At 45.5% G+C, this 21,566-nt stretch overlaps 1 protein-coding gene across 1 annotated transcript in view; it reads right to left on the bottom strand.

The window, feature by feature from the left end:
• Positions 1 to 20,115, bottom strand: part of CDRT1 (CMT1A duplicated region transcript 1) — a 34,265-nt gene extending 14,150 nt beyond the window's left edge. The window contains exons 1-12 of the mRNA XM_040437541.1: positions 19,476 to 20,115; positions 16,272 to 16,448; positions 15,749 to 15,876; positions 14,992 to 15,111; positions 13,410 to 13,519; positions 13,129 to 13,332; positions 11,258 to 11,379; positions 10,124 to 10,272; positions 7,432 to 7,574; positions 7,061 to 7,219; positions 1,915 to 2,207; positions 1,569 to 1,754 (exon numbers count right to left, since the gene is read on the bottom strand). Coding sequence (XP_040293475.1) covers positions 1,569 to 1,754; positions 1,915 to 2,207; positions 7,061 to 7,219; positions 7,432 to 7,574; positions 10,124 to 10,272; positions 11,258 to 11,379; positions 13,129 to 13,332; positions 13,410 to 13,519; positions 14,992 to 15,111; positions 15,749 to 15,876; positions 16,272 to 16,448; positions 19,476 to 19,986 — 2,302 coding nt within the window. The 5' untranslated portion in view covers positions 19,987 to 20,115. The remainder of the gene's footprint in view (positions 1 to 1,568; positions 1,755 to 1,914; positions 2,208 to 7,060; positions 7,220 to 7,431; positions 7,575 to 10,123; positions 10,273 to 11,257; positions 11,380 to 13,128; positions 13,333 to 13,409; positions 13,520 to 14,991; positions 15,112 to 15,748; positions 15,877 to 16,271; positions 16,449 to 19,475) is intronic.
• Positions 20,116 to 21,566: the final 1,451 nt, after the last annotated feature.

Raw genomic sequence — 21,566 nt, 5'->3', positions numbered from 1 at the left:
CCGCCCCTCCAGATCTATGGTTTCTCTCAGCTTGGGAGAAGGAGTTATCCATAACTTTGTCAGAACCTGAGAAAGCTTTTATCCTCACACACTCACACGGATTCAACCGTTGCATTAAGATACAAGCTAACTCCTACAAATTGCTCACAAGATGGTATAAAACACCAGAATATCTACATAAGATCAATTCTGATATCCCCGACCGTTGCTGGAGGTGCGGAGGAGATGTTGGTTCTCTTTCTCATATATGGTGGAATTGTGAAAAGATCCGGCCTTTCTGGATAGAGATCGAAACTATTATAAATAAGACCTGTAAAAACCAGGTTAGAATAGACGCAAAACTCCTAATGTTATGGTGTCCTAATGACACGCTGACCCCCTCAAGGTCAAATCTACCGACTATGCTCATAACAGCAGCTCGCCTATTGATTCCATTGTTATGGAGAAATGATTCTCCTCCATCCCTCTTGATGTGGACCGAGAAGGTGGATCAGCTTTACCGGTTTGAAGAGCTTGCACACTGGGAGACTCACTCTAGAGCAAAGTTTATCAAAACATGGTCCCCTTGGAAGCTTTATCGCAACTTCTAGATTCACACGAAACATACGATAGACATCTATTATCCCCCCCCTTACCTTCTCTCCCCCTCCCCTCTTCCCATGTCTTGTCTCTACTTTTCCATATAAATTACTTTTATGCACATGTTATTGTGTTTTTGAGTCATGTTGCCACTGCACTTGAATTGATGCGCTTAGTGAATAAGCATTTGTCCAGCTGCGCCTGGTATTTAAGTGATTGAATTGTCACATGACTATTTGCGTTTTCTTCAATAAAAAGAAAATTGATTAAGAATATAACTACTATAATACTGCCTCCTATGTACAAGAATATAACTACTATAATACTGCTCCTATGTACAAGAATATAACTACTATAATACTGTCTCCTATGTACAAGAATATAACTACTATAATACTGCTCCTATGTACAAGAATATAACTACTATAATACTGCTCCTATGTACAAGAATATATCTACTATAATACTGCCTCCTATATACAAGGATATAACTACTATAATACTGCCTCCTATGTACAAGAATATAACTACTATAATACTGCTCCCATGTACAAGAATATAACTACTATAATACTGCTCCTATGTACAGGAATATAACTACTATAATACTGATCCTATGTACAAGAATATAACTACTATAATACTGCCTCCTATGTACAAGAATATAACTACTATAATACTGCCTCCTATGTACAAGAATATAACTACTATAATACTGCCTCCTATGTACAAGAATATAACTACTATAATACTGCCTCCTATGTACAAGAATATAACTACTATAATACTGCCTCCTATGTACAAGAATATAACTACTATAATACAGCCTCCTATGTACACGAATATAACTACTATAATACTGCTCCTATGTACAAGAATATAACTACTATAATACTGCTCCTATGTGCAAGAATATAACTACTATAATACTGCCCCCTGTGGATAAGCCAGTGGATCTGAATGAGTAAATATAATAATATTTTAGGTACCAGAATCATCCTTTTTCTTTAAGGCAGAACCTGTTCTACTACGTAGCTCTGGACTCGTTGTGCGGGGTCTGCATGCAGATGGAGGCTTTTTGTAAAATTCCGGTTGCAGATCAATGTATGCAAAGCTTCTGCGATAATTTCTTAATTCTGGCCAAGTAGCTGGTTTTAAGGAGTCCATATGTAAATCTGGAATAGAGTAGAGTATGATTACTAAAAATGGTATGCGTCATTCACGTACTGATTTGTGTGGAGGCGGTTACGGCTGGTGTATGTGTATTAGACATAGATGTGTGTTTTTTATATATTAGTTTATACATCAGTATAAGAAGTACAGCTCTTCTCTTACCATGTGCTCTCTTCATACTTCTTGCAGACAGGCTTCGAGCATGGTGGGACAGCTGGCTCTTTGTCCTCTGATCATTGTCATCTTCTTCCTGCTGGTAGATTTTCCTATTGCTGGAACCAACGCGTTTCATTCTCTGAGCACGCACGTAGCTGTACGGTCTCACCCTGAAGGGGGCTTCTTGGAACCGCTGCCTTTCTTTCAGGACATGCACTCGTTCTGAAGCTTGTGAGTAATCCCATGAGACCTCCTCAAACTGGAAGATCATGATGCTCGTCAGTACATTGATCACCATCCTAGAGTTTAGGGAGACAGGTTGGATCTTTGAACGTGTTGAAGACACATGTCTGTCAATAATACAGTAGAGACATCACAGTCAGATGCCAGAACCAGACAGATAGTCAGAGATTGTGTCAACCAGAAAGCTGCAGTCAGGGGCGAACACAGATATTGTCGGAGATTTGTGTTCAAGGAGTATTCATTTGTTTAAATGGTCACACTTTTGCCCGCTTTCCCCTATGTCTATGTTGGAAAAAGTGTTATAGGTACTTTAAAAATATGTGGCTCACTCTGAACAATGTTTGTCAATGTATTTACACCAGACAACATTGATAAATCTCCCCCATGCATCTCCAGGTCTCCTGCTTCCCATCAAACTAGGGGGAGCTCAGTGCATAGGAATTTATACAGTTACCACTGAATTCAAAGGAAGCAGTATCATCTCTTTGCACTGAGCTCCCTCTAGTGGTAGCTGCAGGAATATGTTAGGAAAGAGAAGAATAAGTTCAGCATTAGCCAACATCCCCCCTGCCCCACGCCCACCCCCCAGATTAGCACAGGCTCATTTATTGAGAAAGAGGAGAACTGTAGCTCTAAATAAATATATCAATTGTAACCTTTAAAGCCCTTTAGATAGGGTTGGGGGGTCGCTGTAGAATGCAGTTGAGCTAATTTGAATACATATCCTGTTACAGGCTAAATACTGACTAAAAGCCCTTTTAGACTGCCCGACGTTTGGGCAGATTATCGCGAACAAGTGTTTCTACAAATAGGACTCCCAGATGTACTGACTTCATATATGGACACAGAGCAGGGACTCCAAAGCCATATACTGTATGGAGTCAGAGCAGGGACTCCTAAGCCATATACTGTATGGAGTCAGAGCAGGGATTCCTAAGCCATATACTGTATGGAGTCAGAGCAGGGATTCCTAAGCCATGTATGGAGTCAGAGCAGGGACTCCTAAGCCATGTATGGAGTCAGAGCAGGGACTTCTAAGCCATGTATGGAGTCAGAGCAGGGACTCCTAAGCCATGTATGGAGTCAGAGCAGGGACTCCTAAGCTATGTATGGAGTCAGATCAGGGACTCCTAAGCCATGTATGGAGTCAGAGCAGGGACTCCTAAGCCATGTATGTAATCAGAGCAGGGACTCCTAAGCTATGTATGGAGTCAGATCAGGGACTCCTAAGCCATGTATGGAGTCAGATCAGGGACTCCTAAGCCATGTATGGAGTCAGAGCAGGGACTCCTAAGCTATGTATGGAGTCATATCAGGGACTCCTAAGCCATGTATGGAGTCAGAGCAGGGACTCCTAAGCCATGTATGGAGTCAGAGCAGGGACTCCTAAGCCATGTATGGAGTCAGAGCAGGGACTCCTAAGCCATGTATGGAGTCAGAGCATGGACTCCTAAGCCATGTATGGAGTCAGAGCAGGGACTCCTAAGCCATGTATGGAGTCAGAGCAGGGACTCCTAAGCCATGTATGGAGTCAGAGCAGGGACTCCTAAGCCATGTATGGAGTCAGAGCAGGGACTCCTAAGCCATGTATGGAGTCAGAGCATGGACTCCTAAGCCATGTATGGAGTCAGAGCAGGGACTCCTAAGCCATGTATGGAGTCAGAGCATGGACTCCTAAGCCATGTATGGAGTCAGAGCAGGGACTCCTAAGCCATATACTGTATGGAGTCAGAGCAGGGACTCCTAAGCCATGTATGGAGTCAGAGCAGGGACTCCTAAGCCATGTATGGAGTCAGAGCATGGACTCCTAAGCCATGTATGGAGTCAGAGCAGGGACTCCTAAGCCATGTATGGAGTCAGAGCATGGACTCCTAAGCCATGTATGGAGTCAGAGCAGGGACTCCTAAGCCATATACTGTATGGAGTCAGAGCAGGGACTCCTAAGCCATGTATGGAGTCAGAGCAGGGACTCCTAAGCCATGTATGGAGTCAGAGCAGGGACTCCTAAGCCATGTATGGAGTCAGAGCAGGGACTCCTAAGCCATGTATGGAGTCAGAGCAGGGACTCCTAAGCCATGTATGGAGTCAGAGCAGGGACTCTCAAGCAGCGCAGAGAAAATATGGCAGGTCAATGGTCTGGTAAAATAAAAAAATAAAATGCCGGTGGAGTATAAGCCAGGTGACAACTCCAGCCTGGACTGACAATTGAATGCTATAGAAATGATTTGGGCAGACCAGGATATGTATTTGTATCCTACCCTGAATCGGGATCTGCTTCGATCAGTGTGGGCATTTTGTTGTAACTCGTGATACTTACCTTGTGCAGATCCATTGGCTCCGATGGTTTCATAAATAACACTGTAAGAAAGCGAACGGTGAGGAGACGCGCACTTGGTCTCCATAGTATTACAACTCTAGCCCTCTGAAAGGTCACTCGAGACAAACCAATTGGAGGTGTTATTTGTCTTCTGTAGTGCATTCTCCCCCCTGATTGGATAGTAGGTGTGACCTTCCTGATGGGAGGCGGAAACAGAAGATATTAAAAAACCGCCGTGATCGGTGCATACCGCCACTGCCTTTTCCCTTTAGATACAAGCAGCCATGATGTGTTCACTGGTGAAACGTGAATGAGCAGGAAAATAGTGTTGAGGGCTTTGCTAGTTAGAGAAGGGAGAAGTTCCAGTATCGGGTCCAGAGTTCACCCTTATCAGGGTGGGTGCTCCATTTAGCATCCAGCATAGGACTAGTTGCACACCGCCATGGATGATTTCTGCATCCATGTGTACGTTCCACAAACAGCTAAACTTGTTCTATACTTGGCCACAAAATTCAGACCACAGACCCATTGAAGTCAGTGGGTCTGCAGAAAACGCGGTTGCAACATGGACGATGTCCATATTTTGTGTATCTGCAATTTAGAGACAGCAAAATACATACGGTTGTGTGCATGAGGCCTTGTTGATACTTTTATTTCTGCATAGGCTTTTAATTTACTATATAATAAATGAAGGTTACATTTTATTCATTTATTTAAAGCTACATTTCCCCTCTCTACATGAGCGTTTATTGCAAGACAGTACTAAGAATGTGAACTTACACCGTGCCTGTTACAGGGCTCTGGTCTGGGTGAGGAATGCCCCAGTGGCTAAGTGTATTGACTATATTAACACCTGCCTACCCCAAATTCATTGTACCTGTGATGTAAGCACAGAAAGACTATGGAACCACATGGCAGTGTGATGTTACTCACTCAACCATGTGTCTAATTTAAATCTCAGCCCTGTAACAGTGGCCTTTATATGTCTGTATCCCTCTTACCCCATAGCAGCAGTGACATGCTCATGGTAAGTGTGCCAGTGGCTGCAATTCACTAATAGCAAGCAGAGATCTTGAAATGGTCAGAGATTAACATGTGTAAAGTTAGCCATACACCTCCTATATGCATGTGTAGAGCTACCGAGTGTGCATGTGTTTTCAGTGGCGAGAGGAAAATGGGAACAAAGGATCAGGAATGCGGAAATACAACATTCCCAACCCTTCAACACAACCGCATACATGTGAGCTGGTCAGCTGAACCCGCTGGGGGGGCGGGGTCTAATGTGTGTATCTTAAAGGGATTTTACATGATTACAAAAACATGGCTATTTTATTTTATTCTTTTCAGAAACAGTGCCATACAGCCTATGGGTTGTGTCTGGTATTGCATCTCAGTTCCATTGAATTGGATAGGGCTGAGCTGCAATTCAATGCATGACCAGTGGACAAGTATGGTGCTGTTTCTGGAAGAAAGCAGCCATGTTTAAGGGCTCATGCACACGGCCGTAAGTGTTTTGCAGTCCCCAAATTGCGGATCCATAAAACACGGATCCCGGCCGAGTGCATGCCGCCATTTATTTTTAAACTAGAAATTTCCTATGCTTGTTTGCAAAACGGACAAGAATAGGACATGTTCGTGCGGATACAGACAGGACACAGTGGGCTGTCTATATCTTTTGCGGCCCCATTAAAATGAATGGGTCCACATCCGATCCGCAAAAAATGTGGAACTAATGCAGACAGAAAGTACGGCAGTGTGCATGAGCCCTAATCCTGTGCAGCCCCTTTAACTCCCTCCTTCGCTACCAGAAGCGAAGTGCAAACATAGTTCCCACCCGTGTGTGCAGTGGGCGTCATGGCCGGTGGGTCTCCGCTGTTTCAAACTGCAGAGACCCACGGTTAATGACTGTGATCGGCAATGATGCCTATCGCGGTCATTAAAGCCTTTAGATGCCGTGATCAAGTAAGATCACGGCATCTAAAGGGTGAAAAACCTGGACGCTCGAGCTTCTTACCGGCATACTCTGCGGCCAATGAGGATGTCGGTAATTGAATTCAATGCGCTGGGTCTCTGTGAAGAGACCCAGGGTATTGAAGCTGCAATTCTTATTTTGGCCAGCAGGTGGGAGGCTAACATAAGAAATTAGCAATTCTGCACAAATAATGGATCTAAAAGATCCATGATTGTTCAGAATAAAAAAAATAAAAAAAATTGTAGGCTCAAATACGAGCTTCTTAATTATAAAAAAAGTAAAAAAAAATAAAAGATATATAAAAAAAATATATAAAAAAGTTTTAATCATCCCCCTTTCCGTAGAATAAAAAAATGAATATATAAATAACAAAAAATATAAACATCATTGGCATCACCGCATCCAAAAACTGCCCATACTTAAAATATAAAAATATTTTTCCAATACAGCGAATGGCATAATGGAAAAAAGGGTCAGCATGGCCAATTTGCCATTTTTTCATTGCTTCTCTTACCCCAAAAAGTTTAATAAAATGTGAAGAAAAATAAAAACGCAAAAACAAAAAAACCTCCGGTATCCTAAGGGTTAAGGTTAGCCTTGTTCTGGAACATTGTTGTTACCTGTTGTCATGAATACACAGTGCAGCCACCGGGTCGGCCCGGCTATTGGCTCTCATCACTCGGAGGCAGTCTCCATTCAGGAAATTAAATACCCGGATTTTGCCGTCAGCGCATCCTGTAATGACCCTGAGGTAGAGCAGCTCCAGACACATCACCTCCCTGCAAGAATACAGTCAAGAACCAGTCTACATTGTGACAGCATGTATCGTAACCCCATCTGTATACCATGTGTAGCCCATAGTCACAGCCAGCTGAAAGTGTGTAATGCTTCTTTTCCCCTATGGTGGCGCTGTAGGGAAATTGAACGCTTTCTGCTGGCTGCTGTGGGCATTTCCCCTCTGATAAATATTTGTACCCTCAGACGAACTTACTTTGGATGCCTGAAGGTCATTAATCGTTTCTGAAACGTTCCCATCATGCTCCAGGCAATGGCGTATCCATCTGAACTCCCTGATACCAAGTGCCACCGGTCAAAAGACAGGCATTTTATAGCTGCCTGGTGCCCTGGTAACGTCTAATCAATAGAAAAGTGCAGAATATGAGGGCACGAAGGACAAATACTCATAACATACCTCTAATCACTGGAAATCCTGCAACTTTCTTTATACTTTTGTAGAAAAATCCATCAGCTGTTGTAAGATCTCTGCTTTCTGTCAGTAAATGTAAACATCCATCCTGACCTAAGTTGTGCTTTAACAAGTGCATGGTCCATTGCAAAAACAAAAGGGGCTCCAATACACAGTCTGAAATCCGCAGCATCAGCATAGGGGATCAGATTTTGACATATCTCATCCACATGCTTTGCATTTTCACTGTGGATTTCACCCACTGCAATCCATAAGGGTGTCACATGTGGACGTACCAGACAGGTGTTCAGACACTGGATGTATATAGATCTCATAGGGCCCCATAGCAAAGCTTAGTATGGGCCCACCCAGTTCCCCACTAAACGTCCGTCAATCAGTCCTAGGCAATAAAAAAAAATTTTTTGTCATTAAAGGGGTTGTGCCCAAAAAAAAATCCTTATTTTTCAAACCAGCACCTGGATCTGAATACTTTTGTAATTGCATGTAATTAAAAATTTTGTATAGCCTGTGAGCTATTCAATAAAATGTATCTGTATAGCGCCACCTGCTGTTTGTTCTTTTCTATCTCACTGAGGTGGGCACGCATGCTCAGTTTAAATCTGTGACAGTTACATGAAAAGAGCTGCAGCAGAAAGGACATGCCCCCTGAGAGAGGACACGTCCATGAACTGTCAGCCTGAACTAAATCTACTAGAATAAGTGGAGCAATGAATGTGGAGATCTCTGGATCCATGTGAGGTACAGGGCTGGTTCTAGCTTTGTTAGAAAAAAATTGTCATGTACTATATGATGTCTGTGTCACGGTGGGGAGTGGGGGAAAATTCCCCACCGTATAGCGTAGGAAAACGGGGAAGCAGCTAAGCCTGGACACCAGGAAAAGGGAGCAGGTCACTTTATAATGCCGCACTTATCCCGGCCCTGACTCCTAACCGTATGAGCAGACCCAGATGGTAGGTGGGCTCATACACAGGAACCTCGGACCCTGAGTCGCCCTGAAGATCCCTGCAATGAGGTTAGGGGCAGGAGACGACCTGTTCATCCCAGACGCAGATGAACAGGATTCTCCACTGACCTAGCTACAAGGAAAGGGACAGCCAGTGAATCGGCAGGTAAGAACCCAGAAACAACATGCACTTACCTGCCCCGGCCACTACAACCACCGGACCCCCATGCAGATAGGAAGCATGGCGGCCTCAGGCAGAGCTGCTCACTGACTTATGATTCCCCCTCTGGGGAACCCAGAAACCCCCTTCCGGAGGGACGACAGATAGACAGTGAAAATGTCTAGCAACCATGCTGGATTTCAACACCAAACATACCAGACATGGAACACCGAACTAGACATAAACACACACCCAAAACACCAACCACACCAAACAATACAACAAGTGAGGATGGGAAAAGGACAGAGGGGACAGAGGGAACAAAGGGGAGACATCATGGTGACATTGATGTCTAGCTAGGAGGCCCTCCTACTGGACAGAGTATATCCAGGATAGAAGCAGCACTCCAGCTCTCACAAAGGCTGAGGGGCAACTGACATATAAAGAGCCAAGAGGTCACACCTAAATCCACACCAGCCAGATAATTAACCTCTCCGCACCAGACAGGGAAGGACCCAGGGGAAAGGAGGAGCCACCTACATGCTGCAACAACAGCATGCACGGCAACCGTGTCACGGCGCACACAACAGAGGTCGTAACAGTCTGATATTCATTTTTTTTTACATCAGTCATGGCATAACTCCTTTAAGCAGAAGAAATTTTAATTAAAAAAAATTGTAATTCACACCTGGCCTTACCCTACCCTGCCTTATATGTCAGAAAAAGTGGAACAGGTGCTTCATGTACATAGCGCTCATTCAGACCACCATATTTCTCAGCAGACAACTGCCATAAACACACTGATAAATCTGCTTCTCTTCTGTTAGAAAGCTGGCTGCCTTAGGCCACCACTAGGGGGAGCCTAGTGTATAGGTGTTTATGCAGTTACAGTTAACTAAATTAGAAGCTGTAATCATTTGTTTGAGCTCCCTCTAGTGGTGGCTGCATGAAAATGCAGGATTTCCACATCAGTAAGGGAAGGAGTTCAGTGCTGGTCCCCTCTTCCCCCCGGCGTGGTCTGCCCCCAATTAATGTACACCACAGCGATGTAAACGAGTATACATCTGCATTCACTCACAGCAAACAGAGATCTTGAGAATGAAACATAAAGTATATTAGAAAGTTGCAGAGCTTTGCATTATATGATGCTTTACAGACAGAACAGAAAAGTCATTGCTGAATTTTTAAACTAGAAATGTCCTATCCTTGTCTGCAAAACGGACAAGAATAGGACATGTTCGTGCGGATACGGACAGGACACAGTGGGCTGTCTACATCTTTTGCGGCCCCATTAAAATGAATGGGTCCGCATCTGATCCGCAAAAAATTTATTGCGTGAAGTTATGACGGGTGAGTACCATCTTCTCACCCACCTTGAGTAATGCAGCAGATTCGGTGTGCCAGATTTTGACCAGACCCTTCTCACAGCCGCTCACCACTAACTGGCCCCTCATTTTTACAGCCAGAACCGGTTCCTTATGTTTAAATGTCCGCAGACATTTCCCGGTAGTGATGTCCCACACTAGAAGGAAGAAAGGAATCAATCAGTGGGCGAAATCGGAAGAAGCCACAGTCAGCAGAAGGATGTGCCGACCTGAGGCGAATACCTCCTGACTATGTAAAGGGTATGTAGACTTTTGCAACCAAAAGAAATCTGCTGCTTTGAGTCGGCAGCTCCTATGCGGGGCACGGCCACATGCAGTGATGTGGATGAAAATGGCGCTGACGTGCAGTTTTCAAGCTGATTTTTACCCCTTAATGACAGCAGATATGTGTCCACATGTGGCAGACTTTTTCCATTATGGGTTTGCAGGAAAATGTACACATCTTACGTGTGGATTTCGCCCTATACATTGAAGGGGTGAAATCAGTGGCGAATTTTGAAATCTTCAGCATGCAGATTTTCCATGCAGTGTGATTTCACCCTTCGTCTACCCCCTCTGCCGTCTTCATGTTGGGAGTAGAGATGACGGCAGGGTCAGACCACACAGGGCTTCTTTGTAGTCAGTAACCATGGACACATAAGGGCTCATGCACACAAACACATTTTTTCCGTGTCCATTCCGTTTTTTTCACTTCAATAGGTCCGCAATTAAACGGAAATCAACCCTTGTGTATTCTGTGTCCGTAGGTACGCATGGCCTTTCCACAAAAAAACAGAACACGTCCCATTATTGTCCGCATTACGGACAAGGTTAGGACTGTGCTATTAGGGGCAGGCCCTTCCGCTCCGCAAAATGCGGAATGCACGCAGACGTCATCCGTGGTTTTTTGCGGACTGCAAAAACGGCAATGGCTGTGTGCATAAGCCCTAAGTCTGCATAGGAGCTGTGAACGCAAAACGGAAGGAGTTTATATTTTTTTGAATCAAGACAATTTGCTTTGTTTTTTTTATGTTTTAGATGCATCGGAGGAGGACATGCCCCATGATTATTATTATGTATTATTTTATTCGCCCGAAGCTCATTTTCATTTGTGCTATTATTTTACTCCAGGTCCCGTCTGACCTTTTACCAGTCCGTCTTTAGCTCCAGAAACCAGCACGTCGTCTTGTACGTCCAGGCATGTTATGGTCTTCATGTGTCCGTGATAGATCCTGAGGCACACTCCGCTGTGCAGATCCCACTGCCTGCAAGACAGAGAAGTATAGACGTCGTCACTACAGATCCCCCGTCAGACCACAGGTAAGTGAAAGACACCAGACAGGGCTATACTGGTGTGGATTCACATGGCACACACTACAGCGCCCATATGCCAGGGTCCTTTTACATGAGCCGATGCCTTGCCCAAACGAGCGCCAACGACAGTATAACAAGTTGATTAACTCATTCTTTACAATCACCCTGCACTTGCTGTAAGAGGAATCAGCCCTAAACATGCGGACTTCCTGCTGAGCATATGCTTCTATCTGAACAGGCAGCGCTGCAGTGTAAAGAATAGGAAAAGGACAGAGGAGCAGGTAAAGAGATTGTCCAGGATTAGAAAAACATGACTGCTTTCATGCGAAAACAGCACCACCCCTGTCAACAGGTTGTTTGTGGTATTGCAGCTCTGACCCATTGAGTCCAATGGAGCTGTGCTGCAATACCAGGAGGGGTGCTGTTTTTGGAAGAAAGCTGCCACGTTTTTCTATTCCTGGACAACCCCTTTAAAGGGGTTTGTTCATTTTAGCAAAGCACATTTGTTATGTAGAGAAAGTTAACACATGGCACTTACTAATGTATTGTGATTGTCCATATTGCTTCCATTGCTGGCTGGATTCATATTTCCATCACATTATACACTGCTCGCAATCCAGCAGCGGTGGTCGTGCTTGCGCACTATAGGAAAAAGCACCAGCCTATGTGCGCCCTCACTGTCCGGGCCACCAGAGAGGCTGACGCCTTTTCCTATTGTGTGCAAGCACAACCACTACTGCTGGATTGCAGGGTGGTCGTTGCCATGGAAACCAGCAGTGTATAATGTGATGGAAATATGAATCCAGCCAGCAATGGAAGCAATATGGACAATCACAATACATTAGTAAGTGCCTTGTGTTAACTGCATCTACATGATAAATGCCACGTGAGACAACCCCTTTAAGCCTATGTTCACATCTGCGGAGAGCGGAGAGACTATTGGAGCTTACTGTAGCTTGCATAGCCGGATACCGCCGCACACCGCTGGTGGTATCCGGCTATGCTCCGGTAGTCTGCCAGAACAGATGTCCTTTTACGGAGATGTGAATCTTTCTTTCGTTTTAAAGGATTTTAGTCCCAGACTCTTAAAGACAATGCAGCTAAAGGCCGTCCTACACGTTAGTGCATTGTCGGCTGAACCTGCCGAGGACGGAGGGTGCGGACGGCAGTCTGATGTGTACAGGGTGCGGACGGCAGTCTGATGTGTACAGGGTGCGGACGGCAGTCTGATGTGTACGGGGTGCGGACGGCAGTCTGATGTGTACGGGGTGCGGACGGCAGTCTGATGTGTACGGGGAGCTCCCACCTGTAGTGGTTTTTATACAATGGTAGTCAATGGCTGATGTTAGCCAAGGGAATACCCCCGATGTGTACCTCTCATGTAGCCAGGGACAAGATGGAAACAGAGTCTAAGCTGGAGTCACAATTATAGCTTTGGTCTGATGGAGCAGACATGCAGTGTAAAGCATGGGCACACAGCAGCAACCTGTGTCTCTGAGACAGATGGGAGATCTCATACTGAATAAATGGCCGGGGAGCATAAACCAGTGGTTAGTGGCTCATAGGGAATCTGTTATGATGACAAACCAGCTATGAAATTCCCTAAGAAACACCATCCATGGCGTGCAACCCTCTCAGCTTATTGGCCTAGGGACAACATGGCCGCATCTCACAGCTGTCATTCTGTTCCTCTGTCATACCTTATACTTAGATCAAACCCTCCGCTGAAAACGAAGCCTCTTTCCTCACACAGCCGCACCACACGGATGCTCCCGGCGTGCCCTTGAATCAGCGGTGGGATCTGCGCCATGTCTGCCATGTCGTATAGCTTAACCTTGCGATCTCTCGAGCCAACAGCCACCAACCGCCCCCCATCAAAATGGATCACTCTGTGGGGGTCACCTCTAAAGGGTAGAGAAAAAATGTAGGGTAGTAGAAAATATACTGCCCCACCCCAGGGCTAATCTATATGTCCACTTACTGTCCTGTGAGAATGAGGACATTGTAGGATCCACAGAACAGGTTCCTCTCCTCCAGGGACACGGCTTCGGTCTCCACCTCTGCGTACACTGCCTCCAGACAATCTCCGGCCTGCAGGAGATCAAATGGGATTCTAGGAACATATAGCTGTATATCCCCCCCTGAATTCCATCCACAGTCTGTCTCCTCTCACAAGATCAGTACACTCCTCTCCTAAAAATACTCTGTGCTGCTGGGAACATAAGCTCCATCCACAGTATGTCTCCTCACACAAGATCAGCACACTCCTCTCCTGAAATACTCTGTGCTGCTGGGAACAAAAGCTCCATCCACTGTATCGCCTCCCACAGGGTCAGCACACTCCTCTCCTGAAATACTCTGTACTGCTGTGAACAAAAGCTCCTTCCGCTGTCTGTCATCTCTCACAAGATCAGTACACTCCTCTCCTGAAATACTCTGTGCTGCTGGGAACATAAGCTCCATCCACAGTATGTCTCCTCCCACAAGATCAGCACACTCCTCTCCTGAAATACTCTGTACTTCTGTAAACAAAAGCTCCTTACAGAGAAGTAAGGGCCCCATAGCAAGGATCAAACCAGGCCCCCCACACAGGACTGATGGGTTTCTGCCTAAACCCTTTTCAATGACCGTTGGGCCATTTTTCCACTGCTTCATTTGGTAAAAGTTGTTCCTTTAGAGGGTAGAGTCCTGACCAAGTTTTCCCAGTAGAAGAGGAGATAATCCCAACTAAGACTGGGCCCCCACTTGCCCTGGGCCCCATAGCAGTCGCGTGGTCTGCCGCTATGGTAGTTACGCCCCTGGCTCCTTCCACTACATAACTCTCTGTCCCCTACCACAAAAGCAGCACTTTTCTCTCCTGAAATCCTCTGTGCTGCTGTGAACAAACGCTCATTCCACTGGCGATTACCTTCCATACAGGATCAGCACATTCCTCTCCTGAAATACTCTGTACTACTGTGAGCAAAAGCTCCTTCCACTTACGGTTACCTTCCACAAACTGAGCATATTTCTCTCCTGAAATACTCTGTTCTGCTACGAGGAAAAGCTCCTTCCACAAGATTAGGACGTTCCTGTCCTGAAATATTCTGTACTTCTGTGAACAAACATTCCTTCCACTGTCTGTCAGCTCGCACAAGATCAGTAGGCTCTTCTCCTGAACCACTCTGTTCTGCTGCAAGATCCTGCTCCTTCAACTGTCTGTTTCTTTTCTGCACCCCTGTAACTGGCCCCCACACCTCTCTCCTAAAATCCTCTGTGCTGCTGAGAGATAGTGTTGAGCGAACTTCTGTTTTAAGTTCGGCGTCTAAAGTTCGGCTTCCGGTTAGCGGAGAATCCCGATATGGATTCCGAATTCCGTTGTGGTCCGTGGTAGCGGAATCAATAATCGGCCATTATTGATTCCGCTACCACGGACCACAACGGAATTCGGAATCCATATCGGGATTCTCCGCTAACCGGAAGCCGAACTTTAGACACCGAACTTAAAACAGAAGTTCTCTCAACACTACTGAGAGACCATCCTTTTTTAATCGTCGTTCCCACCTCCTCCCAGGCATTCCCACCTTTGTCCCTTGGTAGTACTTCTCAAGTCTTGGTAAAGTGCTGCCATCTTCACCAACTTTCGGTACCGGAACTGGTTGGATTTTGGCATATGAAATGCTGACCCCCTTATATGAGGTTCCCTGTCGGAAAAAAATAGTATTAAATAAAATAATAATGGAAAAGAATAAACTATTAATTTACAGAAGTAGGAATGTAATCACTAAAAGCATCTTCTATAGAATAAAATCATCTCCGGACCCTGCCACAATGACATAGGCCCCACGAGACTCTAGGCGACATTCACACTGGAATGTCCTTTTACCATATGTGCCAGGAAAGCAGCCGACACATACATCTAATGTGTTCATGGAGGCCAAGAGTGCTTAGTATATGTTGTGTGCGTTTTTTTTTCTGCCCAATCCGCCAGGCAGAGGCATCCAGCGAAAAATGTATACTGCGCGGTATTCGTTTTTTCAACATGGGAGCCTGTGGGCAGCATATGTCACTGTATGGCGGAGGTATATATCAGAGGCCTGTGTGAACAGACCCTAAGCAGACATATTTGGACAATAGCAAATAGTGTCTTGCAAATAGGGTTGGCTACTGTCACATAGGGTGTCAGCCAGATTAGAATATTAAGTCTGACAACTATGTTCTCTGTCATCTCCTGTTGTCAAGAGAATAGAAGCTTAGAGGAAACGGTAGAAGTGATCATCAAACATATCAAACAAGATTGGATTTCCAGTTCCCAGACATCCTTGGTTGTAGTTCTCGTACCTGCAGGATCATAGCTTCGTTCCTGACAAGTGTCTCAGCATCCAGGTCCTGGAGAAGGTCCTTGGTCAGGTAGCACCAGTGATGAGACACAAAAACACAGCTAAAGAGTTCCTTCTTCTTCAAGTATCCTAGAAGGAAAGAGGCAGAACATCTTGGAGTCGGGGCGTAGATATAGGGGAAGTGGCTGCTTCGGGGCCCTGACCCAGAAGGGGCCCATCCAGGAGGAGGAGGAGGACTAAAAGATTTTGTCAGGGCCCCCTCAACAGTATTACACAATGAAATTATATACAGTGGCAGTATAGACGGATGGAACAGCTGCCGGGCCTGGTCTGAGAGAGCGATCTTTACTAGGGCGGCATGAAAGGAAGGGGTCGCTAAAAAAAATTCCTGGGGGAGGGTGGCCCCATTAAAAAATTTGCTGTGGAGCCCAGTCATTTCTAGCAACTTCACTGCTTGGAGTAATGGAGGCAACCGATCCTGTGTTGGAGAAGAAGTGCTACTTTTGCTGGATTACATAAAATACCTAGAATTTTTTTGGAGAGATGCACCGGTAGGCAGCGAATGAAGTCCTTGTATTTCCTGACGCCGGATGTTGACTGGAAGGAAGTAGGCACCACCATAAGAGATGGGTCGTCTTCTTGAGTGCAGTCCCGTGTTTTACCGGATTCCTTCAGCTTATCCTCATGCCATTCTTGAGTGCCTAGAAGAGCAAATATGGAAAAGGCTCAGCTTGGAAGGGCATGGGTTAATAATTAATAAAAAAAAATCCAAAAATAATTAATAAAATCTGGTCTGATTAATTTCATGATATGACTTTTTCGGATACAGAGCTCCCAATCCCTTTTACATACAGCCATACAGTTACATGATAAAATACAGGCAGCCACTAGGGGGAGCTCACTGCATACTGATTTATACAGCCCCTTTGAACTCAGTATTACCTGTATAAATATGTGTAAGGTGCTCCCCCTAGGATCTTTAATATTTTTGACACTTGTCGAGCCAAGTGAAAGTCAAGTGAGACCAGGTCTCTCAAGGGAAAGGTTTTCACCGAGCAACACATTAAAGATTTATAAAGCCATTTCCACAAGCACTGACAGCAGCATAAACTCATGGTTTCCAGGTAGGGAGACTGATCACATTTCATGCTATTAGATCAAGTTCCTTTTGGGTTCCCATGTCGACTACTATGGCTGCGTTCACAGTTTGCATTATGAAGCAAATAAAGTTGTGCCATGTTTGCTGCATTTTTTTAATTGGTAAGAAAACACACAGCTCATTAAAAGTAATGGCCGGACTGGGGGGGTGGTCAGAGCCCTTGGCGGAGGCCACATGACGGGGGGTTTGGTTTAGTGAGACCCCGGGGGGGTAGGGATAGGTCAGTGGGGTTGGAAGGGATAGGCTAGGTAATTCATGGGAGGGGTAGGATTGGCCAGTTTGAGTGTAGGGGTGGAGATTTAGGGGTAAAAAGGGGGAAAGTGGGGAAGAAGGTAGCCATTTTAGGAGAAGTTAGAGAGCTCCCACCCACCCACCCTATTATTGGGAATATTCAAGTTATCGGAAAGTCCCAGTATATTTCATACAGGGGGTTGGTATCGGGGGTTGGTGGAAACAGGGTGCAAGGGAGATGGGAGTTTTTGTCGCGGCGGCTATGGCGGTGGTGGGTCCTTGAAGTTGGTGATATTCGCAGGTGAGGATATTGGGAGGGTTCCACGGTTGGGGCTGGACTCCCATGGTGGGCAAGCAGTTGTGGCGGAAGTAAAGTCAGCCATTCAGTGGTGCCTCCGAGCTGGCGGGCAACGGCTGGAGGCAAGATGGCTCACCGGGTGGGGCAACTCAGTTTTGGGGCTTCAAGGACCTTCCCCGGAAGTAATGGTTATGTTTATGTTTTGATAACTAAGTGGTTATGGTTATTTATATAATTTTAACGGATGGATGGGGGGTAGAACGCCGGGTTGGAAATCTATTGGGGGGTAAGGGGTTAATAAGGGGAAAAGAAGTATACAGGGGACGAACGGAGATAACCAATACCCTCGTCATGGGTATTCTGGTTGTTACAGGCTATAACATCTTTGGAGAATGGGGACCACTTACCCCTAGGAGCCCCCTGAAATGAACAGAGCGGCAGGACACGCATGTGAATTGCCGCTCCAGTCCCAGAAATAAAAGAGTGCTGTACTTGGCTGTCTCGGGAATTACCACTGAGCTGAATGGAGCGCCCAACCCACAGTTTTGTTCATTTCAGAGGGCTCCAAGAGGTATGGGGTCCCCGTTCTTGTGATCAGTAGAGGTCCCAGCAGTAGGACCCCCATCGATCTAATAGTTATAAACCATCCAGTTAATAGGGGATAACTTAACAACCGGAATACCCCTTTAAGTTTTTCAGTATCCTCCTTGTATCCTACACAAGTGGTCTCCAACATGGGGCTCTCCAGCTTTAGCAAAAGTACAGCTAGCAGCATGACTGCAGCCGTCAGGGCATGCTGGGAGATGCAGCTTTGGAACCCGCTCTTATCTCAAGAACAGGTCCCTGCTATGACTTAAGAGTGCGCTCTGCTGTTTTTGGAAGTCTAATAGCAGTGAATGTAGGAAGCCACACATGTGCAGTTTAGGCTACATGCACACAACCTTTCCGTTTTTTGCAGTCCACAAATCGCGGATCCGCAAAACACGGATGGCGTCCGTGCGCGTTCCACAATTTGCGGAACGGCACAGACAGCCTTTACTATAACTGCCTATTCTTGTCCGCGCAAAGCGCGGACAAGAATAGGACATGTTGTATTTTTTTTTTGCGGGGCCACGGAACGGAGCAACGGATGCGGACAGCGCACGGAGTGCTGTCCGCATCTTTTGCGACCCCATTGAAGTGAATGGGTCCGCATCCAAGCCGCAAAAACTGCGGCTCGGATGCGGACCAAAACAACGGCCGTGTGCATGAGGCCTTACTCTCCATTTAATTTGGGGCCCCATTCTTGAGATATGAGCAGGTTCCAGAGGTGGGAAACACTTATTGAAGATTTAGGATGCGATGACATAGCACAATTTTGTCACACAGCCAAAACAAATAAATAAATAAATTTAAGTGCAAAAACTGCCTAAAAAAAAAAAATAACGATTACAGGAGTCACTTACAAAAGCTAGTATTTAAAAAAAAATTAAAAGGAAAGTATGTACCCTCCTCTGATATCATTTCCCCGTGGATCTCTATTTTTAAAAAAGCTATTGGCAAAACAACACAATGTAAAAGTGTAACATGTATGGACACGTGCATTTTTGCAAGCATGGGCAAAAAACAAACAAAAAAAAAAGGATATCTTTGGCACAAAAACGCTAGCAAATGAGTGAAAAGCCTCCATAGCGAGAGCGTGCTGTGATTAAAAAAAAAACTGCAAATAAAAAGACATGGACCCACTGCAAGTGGGAATAAAAAAGCCAGTACAAACAATTGCACGTCTGTACAGTCATTCCCATAGACTTACACCTAGCGAACAAAAAACAGACACACTTTGGATTCTGTTTGACTAATGGACCTTGGCAGCTTTCCTCAAGTGCATGCTAAATGTATAGCAAAAACACAATGTGAATGCAGCCGTAGGGTGAGATGGGTGGTAAGTAGTCCAGAAAACAGGACGTACATTTACATCTTTGCATGCAGGTAGCGCACAGTGAGACCTATCCTATAGGAAAACGTATAATGCCAGTTCTAGGAGATGCACCTGCTAATTACCTGCTTGCTGCCCCTCCTGGGCAATGAGAACATGGATTAAGTTGGCAGCACTTTGCAGGAGGTGGGAGCCGCACATCTGCAGCAGAAGCAGGGCATAGTTCGCTTTGGTCCAATAAGATCCGCTCCTGAACCATTCCCAGGTTTCCGTCATAAACTGGCGCAGCAGGTGCTTGTTGAGTGCCCGATCCGAGCTGCTGGTACTGAAGTCCTGTGCCAGGCTGGGGTTGATCCGGGACCGGCTGTAAGTGAAGTCCTTGCCCAGAGCAGGCTCCAGCACTTTCTCCATATAAAGCAGCAGCTCCAGGCTCCTGAACCTCCGGATGACCCCAAATAGGAACTTTCTTTGGGAGCTGTGCCCGGCTCTTATAAACCGTTCTTTGGTGACAGCGAGCTTGGTGGCCAACACACACCTCTCACACACATGGCAGAGGGGCATTCGTGAGGACTGGTTCTCACAGCGGAGATCTGGGGCACATTGCAGCTTGAACTCTGATATCTCCATGGTTTCCATGTTCCATCCAAAGGATCAAAAGGTGCTCGAGAATTTAAGTAAAAAATAAAATTTTGAATGGCATTTATTATCGCATGGCCAGGAACTGATTGATGCCCATTCTGCTCAATAAATCAGCGACAGATTCAATCTCAGGGCAGCTGCTGTTTGCAGAAAGTTCCTCCTATTGTTGATGTCTCCAAGGAAACAGCGAGTATACTGCAATTATCCTACAATAGGCACCCTGCCCGAGCAAGCGCTGTAAGTACCGTAGTAGAGCAGCAGCTGACTCACTGTGATGTCACAGGCAGTTTACTAAGTACAGGGCCTGCAGCTTACATACAGGTGGCGGTGGTGAATGGAGAATGAGTAGATAGATAGATATGCAATAGATAAGGCCCCTTTACAGTGGCCGGGCAGATCATTCCTAGGAACGCTCTTAGTGACAATCTGATGGAGTAAAGGGGCCGCTGATTACCCGATCAACGAGCAAAACGCTCATGCGGTCACCTAAATCGTTTGCTGACAGCAGATTGTGCGGTCTAACCAACCTCTGCTGCCGGCAAACAATGATTCTGTATGGACACAGGTGATGGCATTAGCGATCACTGCTCCCCTTACTATGGAGGAGATCACTGCGTGTAATAGCAGCAATCTCCTCCACTGACGAGCAGGCGATTGCTGGAAAAGGAACGCTTCCTTCCCAATAATCGTCTGCTCAAAGGGGCCTATAGATAGATAGATAGGTACAGTAGATAAATAGATAGAGAGATAGATGATTGATGGATAGATAGATAGATAGATAGATAGATAGATAGATAGATTGATAGGAGATAGATATGAGATATGAGATAGATAGATAATTAGATAGATGATTGATATGTATACACTCACCTAAAGAATTATTAGGAACACCTGTTCTATTTCTCATTAATGCAATTATCTAGTCAACCAATCACACGGCAGTTGCTTCAATGCATTTAGGGGTGTGGTCCTGGTCAAGACAATCTCCTGAACTCCAAACTGAATGTCAGAATGGGAAAGAAAGGTGATTTAAGCAATTTTGAGCGTGGCATGGTTGTTGGTGCCAGACGGGCCGGTCTGAGTATTTCACAATCTGCTCAGTTACTGGGATTTTCACGCACAACCATTTCTAGGGTTTACAAAGAATGGTGTGAAAAGGGAAAAACATCCAGTATGCGGCAGTCCTGTGGGCGAAAATGCCTTGTGGATGCTAGAGGTCAGAGGAGAATGGGCCGACTGATTCAAGCTGATAGAAGAGCAACGTTGACTGAAATAACCACTCGTTACAACCGAGGTATGCAGCAAAGCATTTGTGAAGCCACAACACGCACAACCTAGAGGCGGATGGGCTACAACAGCAGAAGACCCCACCGGGTACCACTCATCTCCACTGCAATTAGGAAAAAGAGGCTACAATTTGCACGAGCTCACCAAAATTGGACTGTTAAAGACTGGAAAAATGTTGCCTGGTCTGATGAGTCTCGATTTCTGTTGAGACATTCAAATGGTAGAGTCCGAATTTGGCGTAAACAGAATGAGAACATGTATCCATCCTCTGATGGCTACTTCCAGCAGGA

Source organism: Bufo bufo, chromosome 6 (genome assembly GCF_905171765.1).
Source record: "Bufo bufo chromosome 6, aBufBuf1.1, whole genome shotgun sequence".
In the NCBI taxonomy this organism is placed as follows: domain Eukaryota; kingdom Metazoa; phylum Chordata; class Amphibia; order Anura; family Bufonidae; genus Bufo; species Bufo bufo.
This window is presented reverse-complemented; position numbering and strand designations above follow the sequence as displayed.